General features: G+C 58.5%; 2 protein-coding genes across 44 annotated transcripts in view; one reads left to right on the forward strand and one right to left on the reverse strand.

Moving 5' to 3' along the window:
- The first annotated feature begins 439 nt into the window (after positions 1-439).
- MYBPC3 (myosin binding protein C3) lies at positions 440-19,671 on the forward strand. Its single transcript, XM_060304071.1, has 33 exons — positions 440-464; positions 1,610-1,876; positions 2,454-2,567; positions 2,646-2,738; positions 2,820-2,968; positions 3,925-4,042; positions 4,533-4,581; positions 4,796-4,825; positions 4,999-5,052; positions 6,315-6,335; positions 6,605-6,768; positions 7,656-7,788; positions 8,029-8,031; positions 8,151-8,275; positions 8,355-8,460; positions 8,555-8,721; positions 9,077-9,242; positions 10,024-10,130; positions 10,216-10,245; positions 11,120-11,259; positions 11,510-11,581; positions 12,268-12,427; positions 12,744-12,848; positions 12,938-13,126; positions 14,215-14,349; positions 14,548-14,715; positions 15,449-15,537; positions 15,691-15,886; positions 16,142-16,281; positions 16,480-16,639; positions 16,740-16,876; positions 17,171-17,357; positions 19,514-19,671. The coding sequence occupies exons 1-33, from the start codon at positions 440-442 to the stop codon at positions 19,669-19,671; spliced, it is 3,957 nt and encodes a 1,318-aa protein (XP_060160054.1).
- The window catches only part of MADD (MAP kinase activating death domain), a 38,983-nt gene continuing 37,831 nt past the window's right edge, over positions 19,256-20,407 (reverse strand). For 42 of the 43 annotated variants that reach the window (XM_030864487.2, XM_060303236.1, XM_030864486.2 and 39 more), the window contains one exon: positions 19,256-20,335. In XM_030864487.2, the coding sequence (XP_030720347.2) occupies positions 20,231-20,335 (105 nt within the window). In that variant the 3' untranslated portion in view covers positions 19,256-20,230. The remainder of the gene's footprint in view (positions 20,336-20,407) is intronic. The other variant, XR_009564851.1, reaches the window with a different exon arrangement.

Below are 20,407 nucleotides of genomic sequence, written 5' to 3' on the forward strand. Positions count from 1 at the left end.
ACTGACGGGGGAAGCCAGGACCCCGGGCAGCCCAGCCCAGGGCTGTGCATGTAACCACCACCCGGCAAGGATATGTTTGACCCATCAGCCTCAGGGTTATGGGTCCCACACGCTCCCACCGCACAATTTGCCTGTCAGAAGGACGTACAGACAGGGCTTGGGGTACCCCTGAGGTTTATTGAGGGCTGGGGGGCAGAAGCTGTCATATTGGGCTGGCAGGGGAGGGGATGGGGCCAGCCAGGAACAATGGGGTCCCATGTTCTCCTGGAGAGCCCTTGATCTCTGGAATTTGTCTATATTTAGCAGGTGGCTGGGCAGGGTGCAGATAAGGAGGGCCTGGGGAGGGGGTGGCCCCTTATATAGTAGGGGGACGGATCCCTGCTCAGATTCTCTTTCGGTGGCCCGTGCGTGCTCCGTTCCTGGCGTGACCTCTCCCAAGATGCCTGAGCCAGGGAAGAAACCAGGTAGCTCCAGGCCTGGGGTTGGGGCTGAGCGTGGGGCAGGGAGGGCTGGGGACATCTGCAATTGGGGGCGGGCCTCGGAGCGAGTTCCTGAGGGGGTTGTTGAGGTCGAGGCCTCTGAGCCCCAGCACAGGGGCACCGTCCTCCTGGGTCCTTTTTTTGATTCTCAGTTTCTCCTTCTCATCCTTCTGATGAGAGTGAGAGTAAACCAGGGTCAGGGGCACAGAGTGGGAGAGAGCCAAGGCAGGAAGTGGGCCATCACCCCACTCTCAGGACGCAGAAGACCCCTTCCCTGCCTCCATGCCCATCTCCTGCAGCAAGGTTAGGCCTGGGCTTGCCTTTTGGGAAAAGGCTGCTGCAGGAAGGACCCCAGGATGACTCTAGACTTGAGCCAGGCTCCCTGAATGCTCTTGGACAAGTCCCTCCCCTTCTGGGTCTCAGTTTCCCCATCTATACAAGGAGGGGTTAGGTTGGTTCCTTCCAGCTCTGAGACTGTCTGCTTTCTGAGCCTGCACCCCTGTGGCCCGCACACCAGTCATGACCCCCGCAGTGGGGTATTGCAGCCCTTCTTCTCTGGGAGGGGATGGTCAAGAGGCCCCTGATCTCCAGCCAAGGGCAGAGAAAGTCACAGCCCAGAGTCCCAGTCCTGGCCTGTGCCCTCACCAAGGTCGTCCATGTCAGGGATCGTCCCCCCAGCCCCAGCTCCCTCCCAGGCCAGCCTTATCTCGGTTGCCGATTCTCAGCCTGAAGCTCTTAGAGGACAAATTTAGCCACGTCCAAGTAGGCAGAGTACTGGTCCCTGGCCAAGCGCCCCAGCTGGTGGGGTGAAAGGGGGATGGGCTTCCACAGGCTGAGAGGGTGGGGTATCCAGGGACACACCTAGCAAAATTCTTGTATGGAGGTTGGACCACAGGCCTGGCTCTCCTACCTACTGGCTATGTGATCTTGGGTAAGTCCCTTAACCTCTCTGAGCCTCAGAGTCCCCATCTGAGAAATGGACATAATAACTGCACCTACCTCATAGAGCCACTGGAGCATTAAACGAGGTGATGCATTAAAGCGCTTATCGTCGTATTTAATAAGAAGCGCTATAGGGGTGGTGTGCATGGGCAAGCCAGGGGCCCCTGCAGATTCCATTTGCCCCTCAGTTTCCGCCTTCAGCAAGAAGCCACGGTCAGTGGAGGTGGTCACAGGCAGCCCTGCCGTGTTCGAGGCCGAGACAGAGCGGGCAGGAGTGAAGGTGCGCTGGCAGCGGGCAGGCAGGGACATCAGTGCCAGTAACAAATATGGCCTGGCAGCCGAGGGCACGCGGCACACGCTGACAGTGAGGGACGTGGGCTCTGCCGACCAGGGGTCCTATGCAGTCATCGCTGGCTCCTCCAAGGTCAAGTTTGACCTCAAGGTCTTAGAAGCAGGTAAGACCTTGGGCAGCCTTCCCTGAAGTTGGAGATACTGGGAGCAGGGGCAGCCCCACCACCTCTCCTTCGACCAGAGTGCAGGAGATGTTTTCTCACTTTCTTACCTTTGCTTCGGCTGTGCCCTCAGCCAGCAATGGCCTTTTCCCGTTTTCTGTAGCAAGACCTTTCTGAGTGTCCCCACGTGGCTCCCTGGCCTGTCTCGGCCGTTATGGAGGTGGGGGAAGTTCAGAGATGAATAAGACATAACCTGCCTTCCCACTGGACATGCCCATGCAGATGGAAACTTGGTGGGCTGTGTGTGCTGGCAGGGAAGCCCCATGAGCTTATGGGTGTGGAGGGAGCCCCAGCCCAGCCTGGGGGGCTGGACCAAGACCAGGGCCTGGGGAAGGAGAGGAGGGATGTTCAGGCTGAGCCCCTGGAATGTGCGCACAGACGGCCAGTGAGGGCGAGGAGAAGGTGAGAGGCAGGCTGAATGAACCTTTGTACACACTGCAAAGGCGGGAAGGACCAGGGACAAGAAGAGGGGGTCTCTGGTTAGAAGCTGCTCCACGACCCCCCATCTGATCCCCTCCAGGGAAGGCAGAGCCTGTGCCAGGCCCTGCTCCCGCCCCTGCTGAGGCTCCTGGAGCCCCTGGAGAAGCCCTGGCCTCGGCCACTGAAGTGGAAGGAGGCTCCCCGAGGCCTGAAGGTGAGAGGGGCGGGTCAGGGAGGCTGGGTCAGTGGATGGGGGTGTCCCAGGGCAGGTCTCAAAGGCCTCTGTCCACAGGGTCAAGCTCAGCAGCCCCCGATGGACCCAGTGTCCCTGACGATCCCATTGGCCTCTTTGTGATGAGGCCACAGGATGGCGAGGTGACCGCGGGTGAGTGCAGGGCTGCTGCACCCAGGGTGAAGTGGGGAGGGAGGCAGCAGGGCATCCCCGATTGTCACCCCTCTCCTGCAGGTGGCAGCATCACCTTCTCAGCCCGCGTGGCAGGGGCTAGCCTCCTGAAACCACCTGTAGTCAAGTGGTTCAAGGGCAAGTGGGTGGACCTGAGCAGCAAGGTGGGGCAACACCTGCAGCTGCACGACAGCTACGATCGGACCAGCAAGGTGGGACCTGCGGGGCACGGGGGTCACGGGGTTGCATGGAAAGGGGACCTGGAGAGCCCCTGGAAGGCATGGGGGCCACAGAGAGGCAGGGGGCACCATGAGACTTGAGGCACAGAGGAGGTGCACAGAAGGTCATGGGGAGCCTGGGAAGCTGGTTGGGGGGCCAGAGGCACACAGGGAGCATGGGGAGGCTCAGAGGAGGGTTATGGGGAGGCACAGGGGACCTGTGGGACGTAGGGGGCTCGGAGGGCATGATAGTCTCAAGGGGGCATAAATAAGACTTGGGGGGCACCAGTCAGTGAGGGTGTAAAGGCCCCAGATGGATGGGTGTCAGAGCTCAAGGGACCCTCAATGATCAACCATAACAATTCTTCACAATACAGACAAGGAAACCAAAGCTTGAGAGTTTATTGTTGCTGGTCCCAGGTCACTCAGAGCCAGGCCTAGAACCTGTGCTTTGACTCTCAGCCTTTGCTCCTCCCACACTTCCACAGTCCCAGCCCAGGCAAGGGGGCGTCTGGCAGGGCAGGGTAGACATGTACAGTTGTGTGGGCTGTGCACTGAACAAAAGTGCCTCTTTTTTTTTTTGGCCGAACCACGTGGATTGCAGGATCTTAGTTCCCCAGCCAGGGATCAAACCTGGGCCCACTGCAGTGAAAGCGTGGAGTCCTAACCACTGGACCACCAGGGGATTCCCCAAAGTGCCTCATCTTAAGTGAATGCCATGTGCCTTGTAGCCACCCTTGATGTACATTGTATCACCACCCTGTGCCAGCAGATGGCAGTCAATGTATCTTGAGAAGGGGCCCCTTTTTCTATTTATACAAAACTGTATGGATTAATTTAAGCCCTGAGGGGTGAGAAGGTCGGTGGCCCTTAACCACCCACAGTCTCCTTTAGGGGTGAAGGGCCTCATCTCCTCGCTTCCAGTCTCCCTTGACACCTCACCTCCACAGGTCTACCTGTTTGAGCTACACATCACAGATGCCCAGGCCACCTTTGCTGGTGGCTACCGCTGTGAGGTGTCCACCAAGGACAAATTTGACAGCTGCAACTTCAACCTCACTGTCCATGGTAAGGGGCCCTCTGGTATCAGTTCTGGGTTTGGGCTCCACACGTGTCCTGTCCCCGTACCTGCCTCCACTTCCCAATACTAAGGAGGATGCTGAGCCCTGGCCATGCAACCACTGACCACATGCCCAATACTGAAAGAAACCCATCGAGGCTTCCAGGGGTGGGGTGGGGCTTGAGCCCAGATCTCATCTGGGGTCTTAGTCATCTTGGTGTCTGGGATCCTGGCACAGGTGAACAGGTGAAGGGTAAGTTGAGAGATGGGCGGGAGATGAACCACCTCAAAGGTGCTGGGAACGATAAACTGCCCCACGTCCCTGGTACCTTGACCCTGGCTGGGAAAGGCTGAGAAGATGGGGTCCTGGGGCAGATGCCCACTGTCAAGGGGTCATGGATGGGCAGGTCTGCAACACCAGGAGATCCCAGGGCAGGGCTTCTGGGATCGTCCCCTCTGAAGCCTCCTCCCCTGACTCATCCCCGTCTTTGAACCCAGAGGCCATCGGCCCCGGAGACGTGGACCTCCGATCAGCTTTCCGCCGCACGTGAGTGGCCACCTCTCGTCAGGGCCTGGGGGAAGCCGGTGCTGGGGTCTGAGGCCCCTTGGGGTTTGGGCCAGGGGTAATGTGGGGGGACCAGGACAGGGGGTGATATGGGGGTCAGGGCTTGGGGTGATGTGGAGGGCCAGGATAAAGAGGATGGGGATGGAAGAGAGTAAGCTCCCCTGGGCAGGTGAGAAACTGAGTCTAACCCCCACAGGAGCCTGGCTGGAGGAGGTCGGCGAATCAGGTACCCGTTCCTACCCACCTGTACATAGACCCTGGGGGTCTGAGATAGACAGGGAGAAGGCGTTCAGCCAGTGTCCCTTCCTCTCACATCCATCCCCCCACCACGACCCCACCCCCTGCTCCCAAACCCCTTCTATGGCTCAACTGTGGCCTTATGGGGGTTCCTCTCCATAGTGATGGCCATGAGGATGCTGGGACTCTGGACTTCAGCTCGCTGCTGAGGAAGAGGTGAGCCCCTGGGTAGCAGCTCTCAGAGCAGGTGACGTGGCCCAGTTTCAAATTCTGGCACCGTGGTTTTCCAGCCGTGTGGCCCTGAGCAGGTCACCGCACCTCTCTGAGCTGGTTTCCTTGCCTGTCAAATGGGACAATCCAGGTGTTGCGAAGAGTCAGAGGGCTCAGCAGAAGTTACATCCTGTGAACTAACATCCTCACACTGTTCCCATGACCTCCTACACTTGAGTCTGCGACAGCTCATCTCAATAGGCTCTGGGGACCCAGAAGCTGGGAGAAGGCTCCAAAGCCTCAGGAATTGCCCACCTAGCCCAGTGCAATTGAGTTGTGTCCTCAGTGTCCTGTCCCTCCCTCTCCTGGACCCTGCAGTATGGTCGATGCTGCTGCAGCCCAGAAAATGAGCATGGGGGTTAAGTGCTTTGGGGAAGCAGGGCACTGGCAGGACTCTGTAGCCGTCCCCACCAGGGCGGATGACAGATGACAGGGCTGGGGATCAGACTGACCTGGGTGAGGATCCCTGCTGACTGGGGAGAGTCTCTGAGCCTCAGGTTCTCCTGATACCCACCTGCCGGAGCTCAGGAGGAATAAACAAGGCCACATGTGCCGTGTAAACAGAGAGGTATGAGTGCAGGGAAGAGGGTGGAGGTGAGAACCCACGGGCTGCGGTCCACGGAGGGATGACCCATCCCTTCGTTACCAAGTCCAAGCTCAGACTGCTTGCCACACGACAGGCCAATAAATTGAGAGACAAGGTGTTGGGGCAAGGACTAGCGATTTTATTGGGAAAGCCAGCAAACCGAGAAGATGGTGGACTAGTGTCCCAAAGAACCATCTTCCCCAAGTTAGGATTCGGGCTTCTTTTCTACTAAAAGGGGAGGGAGTGTGGCTGGTTATTGCAGACTTCTTGGTGGAAGCCTTTGTTCTTGCAGCCGGCCATGTAGGTCTGGTCACAATGTTCCTGTAAACCTCCAACAAGACAAATGTTATTTTCTGTTCTGTATTATTTTATCTCTATACAAATGAAAAGTGCTATATACCTTTAAAGTTCAAGCCTGGGAGGCAAAGCCTTGAGAATGGGCTATCATATATAGTTTGGGCCATAGGCAACATTCTTTTACAAAGGTGCAGAGCCAGCATGACCAAGAACAGGCAACACAGTACAAGGGTTAGAGCTAAAGGAATAGATCCAGTATGGAGTCAGGTTTGTTCTTCTCTGTTACACCTCTAATGTGTCCACTGCTTTTCTTCCCCACCTGGAGCAGCAGCTTCCGGACCCCGCGGTGAGTGCCCCATGAAGCTCTGCACCTGTCACCCCTACTTCAGCCAGGAGCACCTCCCAGTCCCAGCGCCCCCCCCATACTGAAGCCTTAAGCCCCCTTGAGCCCCAGCACTGGCCCAGTACCCACTCCAGCTCGAGCTGTCCCACCAGAAGGGAAGAGGCAGAGGGGCAGGGGCAGCTTCCACTTGGGAGGGGAGGAGAGGAGGCTGCAGTTTTGTCTTGGCCATGGGGACTGCCCTGAAGCCTCGCCACGTGGACCGTGTGACACAGGGACTCGAGGCTGGAGGCCCCCGCGGAGGAGGATGTGTGGGAGATCCTGCGGCAGGCACCCCCGTCAGAGTATGAGCGCATCGCCTTCCAGCACGGCATCACCGACCTGCGAGGCATGCTCAAGAGGCTCAAGGGCATGAAGCGGGAGGAGAAGAAGAGCACAGGTGAGATCCCTCCCAGGGAGAGGAGAGGGCGAGGTGAGCGCCTGCGCAGACGCGCGCGCGTGCACGCACGCGCACGTGCCCACGGAAAAAGAGCTGCGTCCAGCGTGGCCCAGAGACGCTCAGGAAAGGAGAGTCCAGGTGAAGCCCCCCTCGTGTGGGGAAAAAGCGGGAGGGCCCAGGCAGGCACCTTGCCGCACAGAAAAAGAAAAGGGCCAAGTTAGCCCAGAGACGCCACAGGAAGAGGACGGAGCCCGGGCCAGCCCTCCTCCCCCAGCCAAAGCCAGGCGGCCTCTTCCTCGCCTACCCGGCTTGGGGAAAAAAAGCCTGCTTAATTCTCCCAACACCCAAAAAAGGGGAAGAAGCCAGTTTAGCCCAGAGACCCCCGACCCGCGAAGAGAAGAGCCTGGTTAATCTTCCTCACAGGCAAACAGAACAGGTGGGTGTAGGTTAGCGCCCCTCGCCCCCAGGCGGGTCCGAGGAGAGGGCTCAAGGGGTTGATGGGTTGTCAACCCATCAAGGGGTTGACAAGGAGCCCTGGAAACTGAGCTGGGACAACAGAGGCGCCTGGCAGGAGGGCATAAAACCGGGGGTTGTTGGTAAAACAGTGGAGAGGAGGAGAAGGCCCGTTTGTCCCATCACCCATTCTCCTGCCAAGCTTCTGTCCTTTTGGAAAGCCCCGGACCCTATCCCTGAGCTGAGCAGGTGAAGAGGACTCCAAGGAAGACAGGAAGACAAGAGACAAGGAGGTGACAGACAGGGGTAGAGAGACAGAGTCACAGCGGAGGCACAGAGAGAGACTGGGGAGGCAGGAGGAGGAGAGGGGCAGGACCTCGCCCTCCTCGCTGGGCGGCCCCGGGAGCAGGGGGCTGAGGGGTGGAAGCGCTCAGCCTTTCAGAAGAAGCTGCAGCCGGCCTACCAGGTGAGCAAGGGCCACAAGATCCGGCTGACCGTGGAGCTGGCCGACCCCGACACCGAGGTCAAGTGGCTTAAGAACGGACAGGAGATCCAGATGAGCGGCAGGTGCGGGTGGGAGTGGGACCCGGGGACACTGCAGGGTGAGGAGGGGCCCTGGGGGGCTGCTCCCCGGCCGTGCTCTCCCTGCCTCTCCCTCCGCCCATGCTCTCTGGCCAGCTCTGGATCCCTGTCTCTCTGGGTCTAACTCCCCACCTTTCTGTTTCTTCCTGGCTCTATTCCCTGCTCATTTTCTCTCGGTCTCGCTCCTCCCATCGGGACGCTCCAATGGCCCCTTCTGCTCCACAGCAAGTAAGGCTCCTGGAAGGCTTGGGGCGTGGGCACGGGGGTCCCGACGGCAGTTTGAGGGGGGGCCCAGAGCCCAGGAGGTGCGTCCATGGCTCTCCTGCCCACACCCCGGCCCCGCCCAGGTACATCTTCGAGTCGGTCGGCGCCAAGCGCACGCTGACCATCAGCCAGTGCTCGCTGGCGGACGATGCGGCTTACCAGTGCGTGGTGGGCAGCGAGAAGTGCAGCACCGAGCTCTTTGTCAAAGGTGGGCCTGGCGTCCTGAGACCCTGAGAGGGGAGGGGCCCACAGAGCGGCCCACCCATCACGCTCTCTCTGCTCGGCAGAGCCCCCCGTGCTGATCACATGTCCCCTGGAGGACCAGCTGGTGATGGTGGGACAGCGCGTGGAGTTTGAGTGTGAAGTGTCTGAGGAGGGGGCCCAGGTCAAATGGTGAGTGCCAGAGGCGGGGGGCTCGAGGTGGGGCCGGGGACCTGGAGGCATCCCCAGAGGAGGCCCTGGCACCTACTGCCCACCCTCTGGCCAGGCTGAAGGACGGGGTGGAACTGACCCGGGAGGAGACCTTCAAATACCGATTCAAGAAGGACGGCCAGAGACACCACCTGATCATCAACGAGGCAACGCTGGAGGATGCTGGGCACTATGCACTGCGCACGAGCGGGGGCCAGGCTCTGGCTGAACTCATCGTTCAGGGTGAGGCCCTGGGAGGCCCCCTCAGCACTAGCGCCCCAGCCATGTAGGAGAATTGGGCAAACCCGGGAGCGAGGCCTGCATGGCCTTGGACAAGTAACTTCGACACATCAGGCCTCACCTTTCTCATCCGTAAAATGGGGATGCTGAGGTGACCACCTGGAGGGTATTTGGAGGTTCAGATGGGCCTGGTTAGTGTCACCCACCCCGGCACACATGAGATTCCTTTTGTACACGGCACCGTCACAGGCACACATGCATTGCACTCATGTATTTTCACAAGCCCGAGGGATCTCCGCAGGGATTCACGCCCACACACACCCTCCCCAGCTCACTGGCTCTGCCCTATGTCCCCCAGAGAAAAAGCTGGAGGTGTACCAGAGCATCGCGGACTTGACGGTAGGCTCAAAGGACCAGGCCGTGTTCAAGTGTGAGGTGTCGGATGAGAACGTGCGGGGCGTGTGGCTGAAGAACGGGAAGGAGCTGGTGCCTGACAGCCGCATAAAGGTGTCCCACATCGGGCGGTGAGTGTGCCAGAGACAGACACACAGAGAGACAGAGAGAAACAGAGACTGACAGAGACAGGGGAGACACAGAGAGAGAGACTGAGATAGAGACACAGAGAGAGAAGAAGATGGTGACAAAGACAGACAGATGGATGGAGATAAACAGAAAGAGACAGACACTTAGAGACAGGACCGAGACTGAACTAGAGACAAAGTCAGACTGAGATTGAGAGACAGAGGGAGAAGCAGATGAACAGAGAGACAGATACACAGAATCAGGACAGAGACAAATAGAAAGAAAGATACAGAGAGAGACAGACAGAAGTATGGAGAGGCAGACGCATACAGAGAAGAAGAGTCCATTGGAGACAGAGAAGGAGGGAGACAGAGACAAAGACGAAGCAGTGAGAGATACAGACAGGCTGGGAGCGCCCCCCCCGCCCCCGCCCCGCCAACTCATGACCAGGGTAGAGTAGGAGGCCTCGGAGGATGGCTCTGGCCAGGGGCCCTCATTCTCTCCCACTCCCTTACTCATGCCCCGAGCATCTGGGCCCAAGTTCACGGAGACTAATGAGACCAGCCCCTGCCCAGTCTCCAGTGGCCCAGCCGAGGGGACACATCTACACTGCTTACCTCTGAAAGCATGCAAGGGAGCTGGAAAATTCAAACACAGAGGAAGAGAGCTAGAATACCACTGAGCTAGGGTGGGTGAGGGCCCCCTGGAGCCCTGGCTGGGGTGTCCGGTGAGCCCAGGGGTGCATGGCCCAGCAGGGCCCCTTGAGCCATCACTGCCCCGCAGGGTCCACAGACTGACCATAGACGACGTCACGCCCGCAGACGAGGCGGACTACAGCTTTGTGCCACAAGGCTTCGCCTGTAACCTGTCTGCCAAGCTCCACTTCATGGGTGAGCGGGTGCTGAGGGGCATGGGGGTCCCTGCCACTGGGCCCTGCCTTCACCCTGGTGCCACTTGCTCTTGCATCTCTTGCAGAGGTCAAGATTGACTTCGTGCCTAGGCAGGGTGAGTCTTGGGCCCCTGCGTGCTGCCTACCACGCCCTGCCCGTGTCTCCCTTCCACTCACAAGCGGAGGGAAGAAAGGAACCGGGAGTGGGGACCCTGAGGCCCAGCCCCAGCTCTGCCACTCACAACCACGGGCCACCTGCAGTCCCTCTGAGCCTCAGTTTCCTCTCCTCTAAAATGGGGATCCTGAAGTGGCTCCCCTATGGGATGGTAGGAACAATGACCTGACATGGTGTGTGTGAGCTTCCAAATGACATCACAGAGGTGAGGTTTTATTATTAAATCTGCTTTACAAGTACCTTTCCTGCTTCTAGATTAAACTGTGTAGGATCCTAATTTCAGGAGAACAGTCCAGGCTGAGGCATGCTGTAGGTCAGGGCTTTCTAAACAGGGTTCACTTAATACGATACTCCATTTTACAAGGGTTCCATGGTGAAATAAGTTTGGGAACCTCTTGTTGATTCAGAAGGTGCATTAGCATGTCAAATGCTCTAAAAAATCCTGCTTAACTTTGTTTAACCTCGGGTTTCCTAATTGTTTGTCCATGGAAATTTTTTTTTTTCTAGGAAGGCATTCCCAAACACAAGTTGAGAAATGCTACGCTAGGTGACCTGATGTTATGAACCTCCCTGGAAACTTCCTGGGGAGATGGAAATGTTTTAGATCTTGACTGGGTGGTGGTTACACAGGGTGTATACATTTGTCAAAACTCATCAAGCTGTATGTTCAAGTCTTGGCATTTTAGCGTGTGCAAACTATACCTCAGTAGAATAAAAACAAAACAGCCAGGGGCATGTGCTCCTTCTAGCTTTCCCCTCTTTCATAGGCCTTAGGCCCCTTCCTCTTTCACTGACCTGTGCCATCTCCCTGCCAGAACCTCCCAAGATCCACCTGGACTGCCCAGGTCGCGTGCCGGATACCATTGTGGTGGTGGCTGGGAACAAGCTACGCCTGGATGTTCCTATCTCCGGGGACCCTGCTCCTACTGTGATTTGGCAGAAGACCATCACAAAGGTACTGTGGATCCCTCCCCCACTTCCCCACCTGTAAAATGGGTGCATGGGACTAGTGTATGGTGGGACCTGCTCCCCCCCCTCCACATGTACACGCCCTGGCCGCTGACTAGGGGCACAGAGGCTCAGCAGGCTGAGAGGTCGGGGAGGTGGGCAAAGGAGGGACAGGGGTAGGGGTTGCTGGGCAGGGGTTCCCTCCAGGCTGAGCCAGACCCTCTCCCCTCACTTCTTCCTTCCTGCTCTGTTCCCAGAGGAATAAGGTCCCAGCCCTCGATGCATCAGGGGATACAGGTGCCAGTGACGAGTGGGTATTTGACAAGAAGGTGAGTGAGGCTGAAGGTGGCTCATTGGCCCTTAGTCATTTTCTGCCCATGTGGTATCCAAACTCAGGTGAGGTCTCTGTGAAGGTGCTCCTGCCCCTGGTAGGGTCTCCACGGGGCCCTCATGCCCCAGACAGACACACGTTCACACCTTCAACATTGCCAGGAAGTCCTCCTGACTGGGGGCGCTCCCTGGCTCTTGTCTTCCTGAGCTGACCTTGACTTTGTGCTTCTTCCCAGCAAGGGAGTGGGGTCCCTGGCACTTTTCAATAGGAGTAGCTGCAGGGGCACCAATCAGGTCAGCTTCTCGTCCTCCACTCACTGCTGGTTCCTCTACCCAGCTGAGGTCTTTCAGGATCCTCACAATAGCTCTGGGAGGTCATGTTATTCCCATTCAGCAGATAGGAAAACTGAGGCATGGAGCAGACAGGCGATTGTCTAAAGTTCCATGACAGAGCTAGAGCTAGAACCTGTGACCCTTGCCCTGGTGTCGTGCCCATGGCAGGTGGTAAGGAAAGGGTCTTGGATTAGATGCTCACATGGGTGCAGTTTCCACACAGGCTGTGTCTCCCCAGCAGACCCAGCGCTGAGCTCCGTTCCCATCTCAGGGCTGTCAGCTGTTGCAGAGGCTGCAGAAGCCCCTGGGTTCTGACTTGGGTCCTTCCCCCCAACTCCTACTCCCCCGCCAGCTGCTGTGTGAGACCGAGGGCCGGGTCCGAGTGGAGACCACCAAGGACCGCAGCATATTCACCGTTGAGGGAGCAGAGAAGGAAGACGAGGGCGTCTATGTTGTCACGGTGCAGAACCCCGTGGGCGAGGACCAGGTCAACCTCACAGTCAAGGTCATCGGTGAGGCAGGGGTCCAGGTGGGGAAGCCACAGGAGCAACCAGGCAGGACCCATCCATGCACGCATTTAGTCTCTAAACAAACACTGTGGGCTACGTTCTTAGGTCCGTAGAGGGGTCTGGGGCTAGGACCGGCGAATATGGGCAGTGCGGAGCCGTAACAGGTTGTTTGCAGGCTGGTGATGTGATCAGAACTGCATTCTGGAAAGATCGTTTTAGGCTCTGGGGGCAGTGGGGGAGGCCTGTTGGTTGGGGTGCAGCGGGGATGGGCAACGTTGGCCTCGGCCGGGCAGGGCTGATGTGGGTCCCCTCTCCCCAGATGTGCCGGATGCTCCGGCGGCCCCCAATATCAGCAACGTGGGCGAGGACTCCTGCACGGTGCGGTGGGAGCCCCCTGCCTACGATGGCGGGCAGCCAGTCCTAGGTGAGCCGAAGGCACAGGGGACATAGCCGAGGGCAGGGGGTGCGGGGGTGCCTGCGCTCTAGACCAGAGCTCCCACCTCCCCTCGCCAGGCTACATCCTGGAGCGCAAGAAGAAGAAGAGCTACCGGTGGATGCGGCTGAACTTCGACCTGCTGCGGGAGCTGAGTCACGAAGCGCGGAGCATGATCGAGGGCGTGGTCTACGAGATGCGGGTCTACGCCGTCAACGCAGTGGGCATGTCCAGGCCTAGCCCTGCCTCCCAGCCGTTCATGCCTGTTGGTGAGCCTGCCCTGCCTGCCCCGACCCCACGCCCTCCTGTTCAGGGGCCCCAGTAATAGCAGCTAATGTGTCGGTGGCGCTTACACCCGTGGTCTCCTTTAATCACCTTCATTTCACAGGTGAAGAAAGTGAGGCTCTGAGAAGTTAGATGACTTTCTCGAGGTCACCAGCTGGCAGGGGGTGGAGCTGAGAGACCTCTCCAGCCTCACTTTCCACATCTATAAAATGGGGATAATGACAGTATCTACTTCATAGAATTGTTAGGATGAAATGAGGTCATGCAGGCGGAGCATCTGGCACACAGCAGCTCAGTTAATCATTGTTCCCTCTTCCCCACTCCCTTCAGCCAGCATTTGTTAACCAGGGAAGAGGGTGAGGGCAGTTGGGTCCCTCGGAAAGGGCCCTGGACCGGGAATCAGAGATGGGGTTTGCAGAGCCAGCTCTTTCATCCCCAGGAGGGATATCTGGAGTCATCGTCTTCCCCTGTGCCTCAGTTTCCACATCTGTATAATGGAGGTTGAGAAGGTAGAACAGACACCGAGGGTGTGGCACTCTCGAGGACACCTGTCCCTGTTGGGACATGTGAGTCTCAGGGGGAGGAGGGTGGCTGTGCGTGGTGGGGCAGACACAGGGAGGGGGGCACAGTGTGGTGAGATGGCAGGAAGAGGGTGCCTGTGGGGAGAAGGGGCCAGGCCTCTCTTTAGGAAGTGACTTCCGGTTTTCTTAGCTCTTAGTCAACTCAGTTACTCATACAGGGTCAGGAAATGTCCATGTTTTAGGCCAGTTTTTTCTTGAATTACATTTAAAGAATTTCCTCCACCATCTAACAAAAGTGGCTCTTTCTAAGCATGTTGGTGTTGTTTTGGGGCGTCTTTTCCTGTTTACATCTCTTCTGTAATCGCTGATGCTGCTTGGGTGTGTGTTTGTTTGTAAGCCTGTCTAGAGACATGTCTTTTAATGGAGCTGAAATATTTCTCAAAGTGCTTGAAAGCCAGTCGAAGGGGGAGGATTTCCCTGGATTGTGGTCCTTCAGCTGCCCTGGTGGTGCAGACTCGCTCAGACCCCTCTCTGGCCTCCCCTCTGCCCAGGCCCCCCCAGTGAGCCCAGCCACCTGGCGGTGGAGGATGTCTCTGACACCACCGTCTCCCTCAAGTGGAGGCCCCCAGAGCGCATGGGAGCTGGAGGCCTCGACGGCTACAGCGTGGAGTACTGCCAGGATGGCTGTGAGTGCTGCAGCCCAGCCCTGGGCCCTCCACCTCCCAGCACCCTTCTCTGAACTGCCCTCCAGGCCAGGCCAGATCTCTGTCACCCTGCAGGGCCCCTGTCTGCAGTGGAGGCCCCAGTCAGCCACCAGGGATGTGGGCGGCAGGATGCGGACACTGCCCATGGCCTTGCCTCTTCATCCCCACCCCCGCCCCCAGGCTCGGAGTGGGTGGCTGCCCTTCAGGGGCTGACCGAGCACACATCGTTGCTGGTGAAGGACCTGCCCACGGGGGCTCGGCTGCTCTTCCGCGTGCGGGCTCACAATGTGGCGGGGCCTGGAGCCCCTGTCACCACCACGGAGCCTGTGACGGTGCAGGAGATACTGCGTGAGTGCTCCTCGTGCAGGGATGAGACCTGCCACTGGCACCCTGGCCCCTGGGGTCCAGTGGAGGTGGGGGCAGTCAGGGAGACCCTACTTGGCAGGAATAAATGCTGGGCAGGGACAGGAGGGGGTCGGTGCCTATACCCGTGCCACAGGCCAGATGTGCAGAGAGGGCCTCCCTCTTGGTTTTCCATATCAACCCCCAGTTCTGGACCAGGGAAAATGTAGGTCATTGTACCATCATCTTCGAGCTCTGTTTTGTGGGTCTCTGAGCTCCAACAGGTAGGTATTGTCCATGTGTTAAAGACTGAGCAGTGAGGTCGCTTGTCAGATTGGCCCATGTGGGATCCACTTTCCATTATTTTGCCAACAAAGAGTCAGTCCTTTAAGGATTGGTTCTTAGAGTGGAAAGAGGCAGCAAACTGGGATGGAAACAGCAGGGGGCATGGAGTCGAAAAGCCTAGGTTTGCATCGTGGCCTGCGACTGGCTAGCTGTGTGACCTCAGATAAGTTCCTCACGCTCTCTGATCCCTGCCTGTTGTAGCAGGGTGGAGAGGCTCGGGTGGAAGCAGGAGCTTTGGGGCTGGGGTTGGGGAGCTAAAGGAGAGGAGGGCCCGGCAGGCGGCATGTTTCCTAGTTGCGGCTCTCCAGGCCTTGCCTCCAGTGGAGGGCGCTGTGGCGCTCCTTGGGCCTGCGGCTGTGGGGGCCCCCGCCGAGCCCCTCACTCGTACCCACAGAGCGGCCACGGCTCCAGCTACCCAGACATCTTCGCCAGACCATCCAGAAGAAGGTTGGAGAGCCCGTGAACCTCCTCATTCCTTTCCAGGTAGGGCTGGCCCCCTTCCCTGCCACACACACACACACACCCCCGCCCCCGCCGCGTGTGTTGTCCACGCCCAGCAGACAGATGTCTCAGCGAGACTGGGGCAGTGGCCGTTAGGGAGAGCCAGGCTCGGGCGTGAGCTGTCCTCCCGCACAGGGCAAGCCCCGGCCTCAGGTGACCTGGACCAAAGAGGGACAGCCACTGGCAGGCGAGGAGGTGAGCATCCGCAACGGCCCCACGGACACCATCCTGTTCATCCGGGCCGCATGCCTCGCCCACTCGGGCACCTACCGGGTGACTCTGCGCATCGAGAGCATGGAGGACAAGGCCGAGCTGGTCCTGCAGGTCGTTGGTACGTGGCGTTGGGGCTTCCCTCTGAGTCCGAGCATTTGTAGTCCCTGCGCTGGACTGCCAGGGCCCAGGGCTCAACCTGGAGCTTCTCGTCTTCCAGGCCTGGGGCCCCTCCTCTGGGATGCCCAGAGCCCCTGCAGAAGATGGCAGGCCAGGTCCTGGCAGGGGCGAGGGGGCCCCTGGAGCCTGGTGTCCCCTACTCACACTCAGGCAATGTCAGGAGGTTTGGGCTTCCCACTGGGTCTGTCTCCTGCAGACAAGCCAGGTCCTCCCCAGGATATCCGGATCACTGAGACATGGGGTTTCAATGTGGCTCTGGAGTGGAAGCCACCCCAAGATAACGGCAACACAGAGCTCTGGGGCTACACGGTTCAGAAAGCTGACAAGAAGAGCATGGTGAGCCCAGGGGCCTGGGCCCCCCGCACGCACCCTCTCTGGGTCCAGGCAGACCTGGGCCCCAGCTGCCCCTCCCCGGTATCCTTAGACTGGTCCCCTCCACAGGGAAGGTCCTGACCCCAGGGGTACCCAAGAGAGGCCCCTGGCAGGAAGTAGGGCCTGCCCCAGAGAACCCCCTACCTTTCCTCCACACCCCAGGAGTGGTTCACCGTCGTGGAGCATTACCGCCCCACCCACTGCGTGGTGTCAGAGCTCATCATCGGCAATGGCTACTACTTCCGGGTCTTCAGCCATAACATGGTGGGGCCCAGTGACAGAGCCGCCACCACCAAGGAGCCTGTCTTCATCCCTAGACCAGGTGCTGTACCTTCACTCCCACCCCCACGGGCGGGGGCTGGGGCAGGGGGGCGAGCCTGGCTAGGTGTGGCCCTCTTGGTACCAAGTTCTGTCACCAACAGGCATCACGTATGAGCCACCCAACTACAAGGCCCTGGACTTCTCTGAGGCCCCAAGCTTCACCCGCCCCCTGGTGAACCGTTCGGTCATTGCCGGCTACAATGCTACCCTCTGCTGTGCTGTCCGGGGTAGCCCCAAGGTAGGGAGCTTTGGGCCCTGATCCAGGCCAACCCAGGAGACCTGGCTCGTAGGCCCCTGCCTCAAGCAGTCCTCCCCGCAGCCTGTCCCCCTGTTTTCTCTCCACTTTTGGGTATCAGGGCCCTCCCTGAACAGGGCCTTGGCATTCCTCATTGGCTCCCTGTTCATACTCGGCCCTGGGCATAGTTTGGGACTCCAGTGGGATCCCCAGAGTAGAAACACAAGTGCCTAGTCTCCCTAAGTTCCCTCCAGGTCCTCTCTCAACCTGAGAGATCTCCCTCCTTCCCATCTACAGCCCAAGATTTCCTGGTTCAAGAATGGCCTGGACCTGGGCAAAGACGCCCGCTTCCGCATGTTCAGCAAGCAGGGAGTGTTGACCTTGGAGATTAGGAAGCCTTGCCCCTTCGACGGGGGTGTCTATGTCTGCAGGGCCACCAACTTGCAAGGCGAGGCACAGTGTGAGTGCCGCCTGGAAGTGCGAGGTGAGGAACCCGCTGGGCTAGGGCCTGGGGTGGTGGCAAAGGCCGGGTGCCAGCTGGGACTCTGGGCTTTCGCTTTGCTGTCCTGGCCCAAGCAGCCGCTCTGGCTGAAAGAGCAATGACTCTGTCATGTCCAGATGGTGTTGGCTTCTGGACTTTGTTGCCAGAGCTGCTTGCCTGAGCCTTCCCGAAGGCTGGGGGTGTGTGTGTGGGGAAACACATGTAGTGCTGGGAGGTTCAGCACATGCATGGCATGGCCTCCTCTCCTGCAGTGCCTCAGTGACCAGGCTGGCTCCCTGGGGATGGCCAGGTATGTACTCCACATCACCCTGATACCCAGGGCCCAAATCAAAGGCTGAGCCCTGGCCCTTGGTCCAGGGGCAGCCAGCAGGAAATGGGGGTGCAGGTGGCTCTTAGTAGGATTTCAGTCCAGCTCATTCACAAGAGAGCCTGTGTCACAGGTGCAACTGGAGCCAACCCATGTACCAGGAGCCTGGAAGGAAGTTGGACAAGCCACCTTCTGCTGTTGGATGTGTGTGCAAGTGTGTGTGTTGGAGCTGGACTGGGGGAGCCCCCGTAGGGCAGCGTAGTTATGATGAGCAGGCATGGGGGGCACTCCGCACAGGCTAACCTGTCAGAGCTCCATCTGGAAGCTCCTCAGATCCTTGAGGCGAAAAGTGTGCGGGCTCAGGAATGGTGGCTGGGGACAGGTCTCTCTGGCCTGCCGTGTTTTCTCAGTGTATGAGGGCAATAAAAGATCGGTGCAATCACAGAGACCTGACTCTTCTTGTCCAAGATGCTTGTTTTCAGAAAAAGCACGGGAAAATTTACTTGATCTTGAGAGCAAACTGAAGGCAGGTATTCTTTCTCCTAGATGAATTAAATGAGGACCATTGTGGGATCCTAAGTTCATAAAACATTAATACTAGAAGGAACCTCAGTCCTCCCCACCTTCAAATGAGGAAACTGAGGAGCTGTGACAGAGGAAAGTGTATTATTAGCAAAAGAGCCAGAATCCCCAGGCTCTCCCGTCTTTGTCCTGGTGACCCATGGTCACAGCAGCCTGGATGGGGGGCAGTGCTAGTATCAGTGTGGTTCTGTGCCCGTAAGGGCCTGGAGTGAAAGTGACCAGCTGCTTTGGGGTCCCGGTGGGCAAAAAGCCCACTGCCCATTCACACCCATATCGCACAGGAAGAGTGATCCTGTCTAGACAAGGCACTGGGAACCAGGAAGGTGTAGGGGCCAGGGCCCGACTCTGCTCTTCCTTCCCCCGTGGGGTGCCAAAATCCCATCACCAGTTTGCTTTTGGGAGGAGGAAGCCAGCAGCTCTCAGAGGTGCCCTGATAGAGTGAAAAGGGTCCTTCCTGCCCAGGGAGTGGTTTCTCCATGGCATAGAAAGAAGTTCCATGAAGGCTGGTCCAAGGTTGCTTCTCGGAGTCCTACCCAACCCAAGACACTCCTGGCCAAGAGCCCAGAGCCCTGGGCTCCAGGCCCCGTGGGAGGCTCTGGCCGAGTCACAAAACCTCTCTGGAGCACACGTGTAAGGGGCACAGGGAGCTGAGAGCCCGGGCCTTGGTTTTTCCTTTACTACTAAATGAATCTCTGCTTAGGTGTCAAGCCCTGTTTGGCTGCTCCCTCTAGCGACCAACTCATAGCACAGCAACCCTCTGATGGGGCCCTGGGAAGGCCCCTCCCATGGGGCCTCTCTGAGAGCACAGGAAGCTGGTGAGCGCCACTGGGCCAGAGGGGTGGGAAGCGGGGCCTTCAGCACACCAGATTGGATGGGCATGAGCTCACCTCCCTGATTCCTTCAGGCCAAAGGTGCCTTTTTCGAGTCCAGGGTCAGCCTTCCTCAGCCCAAGAGGAGGCGTCATTTAACGCATGGCAGCCAGGAGCCCAAGGGGAGTTAAGGACCTTTATTTCACATTCACACATCTGTACATTTTCTATAAATAATGTGGAGCTGAAATATTTACAGTCATCTCGTGCCCACTCCCAGGCTCTCGCTCCCTCTGGCAGCCAGTGCTGTGATGCTACCCGCAGACACAGAGGTGGATACTGAACTCGGCCTCTCCCCACACCACCAGGTTCCTGGGCGTGGCAGCCTGTGGTCCCTGGGACTCTCCCAGCCCCAGTCGTTTTGCTCTCCCCTGCCGAAGGCCAGGCAGACCACAAGGGAACTGCTGCTCAGCAAACAGCAGCCGGTCAGTGCAGCCCCACTGCAGTGGTGGAGACCGTGGTAGCAGCAGCCAGGTCTGTGCCCGTGGGCAGTCGCTGCCAGCTTGGGAACTGCCTGGAAGTTCCAGGGAGGAACTAAGGAAGCAGGGAGGTTGCCACTCGCTCTGCTGCCCCTTGACTCCCCCGTTCCTTTCCCCACCCACCCCTCGTCTGGGGGGACAAGCCTCAAGCTTCCCTCAACTCCCCACAGTGGGACTGCTCCAGGCACCCAGTGGTGCCGGATCACAGAGGACGGAGAGCCCAAGTCCTGCTCTGGAAGGTTATAATGTCAAGGATGAGAAACTACAACACAAATGTCTCAATGACACGTAACAGCGGGCTCGCACTTGCCTGTACTCCGAGTTCTTAGAAGCCATTGGCCCAACAGACAGACACACACGTACTTTTGAGCCCCGAGGGGACAGGAGGATGGTCTTTTGGGGGTGGAGAGGAAGAAGCTGGAAGAGACTAGCTCAGCCCTGTGAGACACACTAAGACACCGAGACACACAGAACTGGGACCCATCTGAGCCTCAGCGAGGGGGCTTGCAGAGAACACACACGCATCACCCACTTCGCAGTCACAGCAGCACGGTGCACTTGGGAACAGCGAGAGGCAAGGGACGGCCCCTGGGCTGGGGCAGCCTTAACCCCTCTCCATCAGCTAGAGACGGGCCGGGGTGGGGTTCTGAGATCTTCCTCACTGCTACGGACAGCAGCCACATATGAGAAGAGACACAACACAGAGTAGCAGATCTCGTGGGCCTGGAGGAGAGAAAACCAGCCAGATCAACGTCACGCAGATTCCTACGTCTTCACACGTGGAGATCTGCCAAC

This window comes from Globicephala melas, chromosome 8 (genome assembly GCF_963455315.2).
Source record: "Globicephala melas chromosome 8, mGloMel1.2, whole genome shotgun sequence".
Lineage (NCBI taxonomy): Eukaryota > Metazoa > Chordata > Mammalia > Artiodactyla > Delphinidae > Globicephala > Globicephala melas.

Coding starts and splice junctions, on each gene's coding strand:
- MYBPC3 (XM_060304071.1), top strand. CDS start 440: ATGCCTGAGCCAGGGAAGAAACCAG. Junction 6,769..7,655: donor GGAGGAGAAGAAGAGCACAG/GTGAGATCCCTC, acceptor GGAAGCGCTCAG/CCTTTCAGAAGAAGCTGCAG. Junction 10,131..10,215: donor TGCCAAGCTCCACTTCATGG/GTGAGCGGGTGC, acceptor CATCTCTTGCAG/AGGTCAAGATTGACTTCGTG.